The 6052-nt window shown below is 39.3% G+C and overlaps 1 protein-coding gene across 2 annotated transcripts in view; it reads left to right on the plus strand.

Annotated features, from left to right (window-relative positions):
• Positions 1 to 5102, plus strand: part of SNAP25 (synaptosome associated protein 25) — a 63542-nt gene extending 58440 nt beyond the window's left edge. For both annotated transcript variants that reach the window (XM_063331266.1, XM_063331265.1), the window contains exon 8: positions 3781 to 5102. In XM_063331266.1, the coding sequence (XP_063187336.1) occupies positions 3781 to 3849 (69 nt within the window). In that variant the 3' untranslated portion in view covers positions 3850 to 5102. The remainder of the gene's footprint in view (positions 1 to 3780) is intronic.
• The last annotated feature ends 950 nt before the right edge of the window (positions 5103 to 6052 follow it).

Here is a 6052-nt window from a genome sequence, read left to right on the forward strand (position 1 = left end):
TTCCATGAGCGCAACTGAGAATTGGATCACCTGTTTGGAGGCGCGGTCCCCAAAAGAGGACGGGGATTTTTTAGCAAGGCTTTACCATATGGCAAGAATGCAGCCAGTCTCTTTGTGTGCCTGCTTATAACTCCATTAGGACAGAAATCTACTAGCTCTCTTGGGATGTGTGTGTGTGTGCATATATGTAAATAACCAAGGCTTAGCATTACTATTGCGAAATCACCACCTAAAAAGGCAGAGAGCACCGTTCCAGCGCCAGACCTGCATTGCAGATTTCTGAAGCAGATAGCAGCACCCTCCAAACCCAGCTGGGAGCTCACCGCCATTCTCAGATCCCAAGATCTGCAAGCCATCTGCATTCCTACTGGCAGAGCTCCAGGCACAGGCACAGCCAGGCTGAAGAGACATAAGAGGCTAGATCTTCATCTGGTGTAAAATCGATACAACGCTTGACTTCAGCTGAGATTTACACAACCTGAGGATCTAACCCAAGGACTTATATGCGCTGCTTAGAGTTAATGCTGACCTTAAGTGGTAGAGTTTGTACTCTTGAGCCTTTTTACATGTGCAAGCCGTCTCACGTGAGCAGGATGCCCATGTCTGTTTTTCATGTCAATTAACTACATCAGAGTGAAAAAATTACAGAAAATACTGCACTGAGGGATTCACTCGGATAGCTTTCCTTATTGCAGTTTGATTCCAGAGAGAATTGGGTGAAGTATACATTGTCTTAAAGGTGGGAAGTTTGTCTCTGACAGGCAGTCACATAACACAGTAGAGCACATGGCTTTGCATCGGTCAAAAGTTTTGTTTCGTAAAGCTGCATCTGTTAGTTTGACTGTATTGGAAAATGCACAGTGTTACTGTGGAGCGATTCTGCAGCATTTCATATTTCTGGGAAACATAGCAGCATGGCAGGCAAGGACTTACTGCTGTTATTCATATGAAAAGCACTAGAAAGCAGCACATCTATCTACATTGCAAGAAGGGAACGGAAGACTACACAGCCTACATCGTAACTACCTTTAAATAAGAAGTCTAGGACATTTTCTCAGAGACAATATGAGGACATGCACTATTACATGTTACCAGCTACCCTACTCGTGGCATAACACAGTGGCAGGAGACATGCCCTGTGGATGGAAATCATCTGTGTCCTATCTGTGCCCGCAGGACTATCACAAACTGCAGCAAGCTTAGCAAGTCACTGTTCTCCAATCAGTTCAGGCTTGCAAACGTCTGGATTTTGAAAACATTGACCAGGCCCTTTGTGCACATGGAGCACATGGGCCAAATCTCTTGGCAGTGCATGCTGAGAGCAGTTTAACTGAGGGACTGGCCTTCCACATCTATGTGGTCTTCTTACAGAGTCAGGCATTTCATACAGTGATAGAAAAACAACATTGCAAGCTAATGGCGTTCATTAAATCCAGCCTCATAGGCAAGCCTCATCAGGCAGAGCCCTTGCCTAAACAACAGTGACATATTTCTGAAAGATGGACATGGGGAAGTCATCATGAAAGCAGCACAAAAACAAGACAGTCTTCAGCCTTAGTGAAAATTTGCCCAATTTCTCACAGTAAGGAGGATACTAGAAAAAGAAACACAATATATTAGGAAAACCCTCTATAAAAGACAGAAATGGTGGTTGGCTGGATAATACTGAAACCGCAAATGCATACACATCCATTTTGCAATGAAATAGGGACCATTGTCCCTAGCTGGTGGTGCGCATACGGCCTTTCTGGAGTTGGTTTTTTTTCCTGATCAGCTGGAACACTGTGCTTTTGATCAATTAAGGTCATTAGAAAGACCCTTGTCTGGCACACTTCGCAAAAGCTGGGGTGCATCACAAAGCTAACTTCAATGCTCCTAAAGCATTTATGTTAATCTGGATGCATGCATCCAAATGAGAGCAATCTCATAATGCAGAGATGTAATCTGATCTACCCACAGTAATCAGGATAGCAGTGAATAAAGGGCTTTATCCTTCCCTCAGATCAGAGAGAAAGGGACAAAAACTAAAATGATGATGTGATGAATAGGTGAAATGGCCTAGACATCATCACCAGAAGACCCTGGCCCTAAGACGAGTCATAAATAGGAGGCTGGGAGGAAAGAAGAAAAGGCTCAAAGCATTCTGTCTCGACTTAGGTGGGAAGGTCTGTACAAAGACACCCACTGCCTTTAACGCAACATCATCCACCAGAGTCAGACCTTAGTATTCCTATTTAGGAACATTATGTTTAATCAATATTCAATCAATATTCACGTATTTCATGTCAAACATAACTGCTTCCAAAAATTATTAACTTATTTTTAGGTAGTCTTTTGGCAAAAGCACACAAAGCTCTACTGTGGTAGACAAGGTCAAACTGATGGCTAACATAAAGAAGTGTGGCTTATAATGAGTAGTTATGCTGATTTACGCTTGTTGAGGATCTGGCACATACTACTGTACTAAAAATACACATCTACATAGCATTTGCCAAAACAATTATGGAGAAAAGCCCAAGATATTTAAGAATGATTTACTGCACATCAGTATAACCCTTTTTAAAGGATTTTTAAATGTATGTGGGAAAGTTGCTTCACCATTCTGTCTTTGCAAATTGGAGATTTAAAATAAATCCGTACAACTTGGATACACCCCAGAGATGTGGGAACAATCATCAAAGCTAACAAAACACAGCCATCAAACCACAGAAGAGAGTTTGCTATTTGAATTCATGCTTTTAAAGCAGTAACACAATTCTCACCTTTCCCCCAGGTCTGATGTAAAAAATTGAAAATATTTTCTATCTAGTCCCTCTGCTAGCATAAGTCGGTATAGCAACATGGGCTTGAATGGATCTTTGCCAATGTTTGTCAGCTAAAACAATGTCTTTAGTCTCCAACACGAACTTCTGCAGAGCTACAGAAAGTCATGGTCAAAGTCTCTTCCCACTCAAAGAGAAGTCCTAAACCTCCCAAGTGGTGCCGTTTTATTAATGGCATTTTATAATCATGGCAAGCGTTACCCCATAGAAGACAGTGAAGTTGACGCTTCAGCCTACGCTGGACTAAATTCCAGTTTGATTGCTTCAAATAATGGTAGACTCCCTGCCTTTTCTTTATTCCTGTTGATGCTGTTGCCCAATGAGAGAGGTTACCCTCTCCTGCAACTACACTGGTGAACTTTTTTGGGAGAAAGGAATAACGGCATCACTCCTACCTATTCCCTTCCTTTCACCAGAGGTCCAGACTGGTGTATTTAAAAAGAAATTTATCTTCGCCAGCATACCCTATATCAGATTATCTAGCTTCCCTGCTCCAGCGATTCTCTACACTGATCAAAATTTTAGTTTTGACTTCATGCCTGGTGATCTGAACTAGAACAGAGTCCAGGTCTACTGGATCTTAGAGAGCGCTGAAGCTTTTCATCCATGAAACCCACACGCACATCCTCAGTTCTCCTCCTGCCATCCATTACCATCCGTACCACTAGCACTGTCGATAACACCAGCCACAGATCTGGCACAGCATTTACAAGAGTTCAGTGAAGCTGAATACAAACATTAAAGCTCTACTCAAGGGCTACCTGAAGCATTACAAAACCAGCAAATCTGTAATTTCCTTTTGGATCCCTAATACTACCATAAAAACCAGCTCTCCAGTATTTTCTAGTTTCTTTTTTTTTCCCCGACCTAGCCAATATGAGAAAAGTGTCTGCTAAGCACTGTAGATGTTCTCTTTCTGCCCTGTATTCACCTGTTTCTTTCCTTTGTGTTTCCCTAGGCTGATTCCAACAAAACCAGGATTGATGAAGCCAACCAGCGTGCAACAAAGATGCTGGGCAGTGGTTAAATGCAGTGAAGTGCATTTCCTTTTAACACTGTCCAACAGGGCAGTACCTTCATGCTTTTATCATGGTATTTACCTACTAGGTTTGCACACATGCACATATCAGCCCCATTGTAAATGTTGTCCTGTGTAGTTTGTCAGCTTTCCAAAAATGATACTTGTAATTATTTTTTTCTAGATATCTTTCTTTCCAAAGGTTGTACATAGTGCTGATTTGATGGCTATAGCTCACTATGATGTTTTTCGAGATTTTTCCTTTCCTTGTTTCTATTTTGGATTCCTTTCCTTTTTTCCCCTCTCCTCATTATTTTTTTTTTAAATGATGTTTGCTGAATGACAACACTGTTGGAATGCTAAACGTGCTGTTAACCTTTAAATATACAGTATTGTTCTTGTAAAACTGTGACATTCCACAGAGCTACTGCCATGCTCCTGTCTTTGGGTATCATGATGTTTAAGCACTTAAACCTGCTGTCTTCAGTTCTTCATTGCCATTATCTGTTGTTATGATTTCATGATTAGACAATGTGGAATTATATTACTATAACAAGCATTGCACTAAAAAGTGATGTGATTTATGCATTTATGCATGAGGAATAAATAGACTTTTAGACTCCTACTTAAACAAGACTTTTCCCATGGCAGTAGCACACCAACAATGACAACAAAAGCATGCTCAGTATTCGGACTCTTTTGGGACTATGTTATACCAGCAAGTTTGCAGTCGTGCCACTTTTTTCTTGTTGATATATATATAGTTATTAATCATGATCATTTTTTTTTAATTATGAAAAAAGAGGGATTTGGCACTCACCATTTAGCCATTGCCAGCAAAATAAAAGCTTGGCTGAAAATACGTCAAAGACACAAAGAAATAAGTGTAATATATTGGGTTTGTCTGCTGCTTTTGAAGACTATCTTTTGGAGGAAACGACTACCATACGAAATGGTGCAAAGAAATGTAATTTTTATAAGGCTCTCTCTTACTAGTCGCTATCCCCATGTGGTTTGTTATCGGTACAGTTCTCTGTTGCTTACCTAGAGCTATGCACACCAAATCGCTGAGATGTTTAGTAGCTGACTTAATTAAAAAAATAATAAAAAAACCTAAATGAATGAACTCTAGATAAACTGTGAGATAAATATCATTTACAGCATGTAATATGAAATTCCTTATGTCTCCTGTCAGTTTGTGAAGTGATTGACATTTTGTAGCTAGTTTAAAAATTATTAAAAATTATAGATCTCAGAATCCATGCTTGCTTTATCCATTTGTTCCCTACGTGTCAGTGATAACTAGTTATTTGCCACTTACCTGGGAAAAGGAAAGTGCAAAGTCTAAAGGCTCTTTACAAACAGGTTCTATATTACACATGGGAAACTAAAGATTTCAGTTTGCAATACTGTATGAAAGTAACTACTCTAAAAATAGCATTTTACACTCAGCATTTTCCAAGTGAATATTATTTTAAATGACCTGGCTTGGATTGCCAAACACTGAGGGAAAATATATTCTCTTGCTCAAGGGAAAGAAAAAAATGAAATAAATGTTATGGTACAGAATAATACAGCTCCTTAGTCAATAAAATCTATTCCTGTAGTGGATGTAGCCACGTGTTAATACACCTCTTTTCAGGGAACACTTTGAACTACAGAGTTTGTACAGTCTGCTAAGAATAATCTTCTCAAATGGCTAACAACAACTAGTGTTTACTGCCAATGAAAAGTGTTATCATATTTTCCCAGGGTTTTTTTCCCTATATGGACAAATTATAATTAACTCTGCATGAGTGACAGTTCACTCATGTGTCTCACATGGCCCTAAGTTAAAATACACAAAGAACATAAATGCTTGCATAATTAAAATCACATGATAATGTAGACAAGCTATATTTTCTTTAGCAGCTTTTTATTTTTAGTACCTATTAAAAATTAATTTATGCAAATATTTTCCCCCACTACTTCAAACCAAAGAGTAACCTTCAAGCAAACACTTTTAATCTGCTGACCGTTTCCAATACTGTTCATTCAGGGATTCTAGTATTTGTGACAGCGTTATCATTCTGCAATGTCAAAGCCTACTGAAGGAGGGCAATAATTGTACTGGAAAATGCGTCAGTACGGAAACATACAAATACAAGGATATTTGAGAAGGGCAAGAAATATGTAAGAAAGTAACAAAGATATTAATGGAGGCATTATTGCC

Source organism: Chroicocephalus ridibundus, chromosome 3 (assembly GCF_963924245.1).
Source record: "Chroicocephalus ridibundus chromosome 3, bChrRid1.1, whole genome shotgun sequence".
NCBI classification, from domain to species: Eukaryota; Metazoa; Chordata; class Aves; order Charadriiformes; family Laridae; genus Chroicocephalus; species Chroicocephalus ridibundus.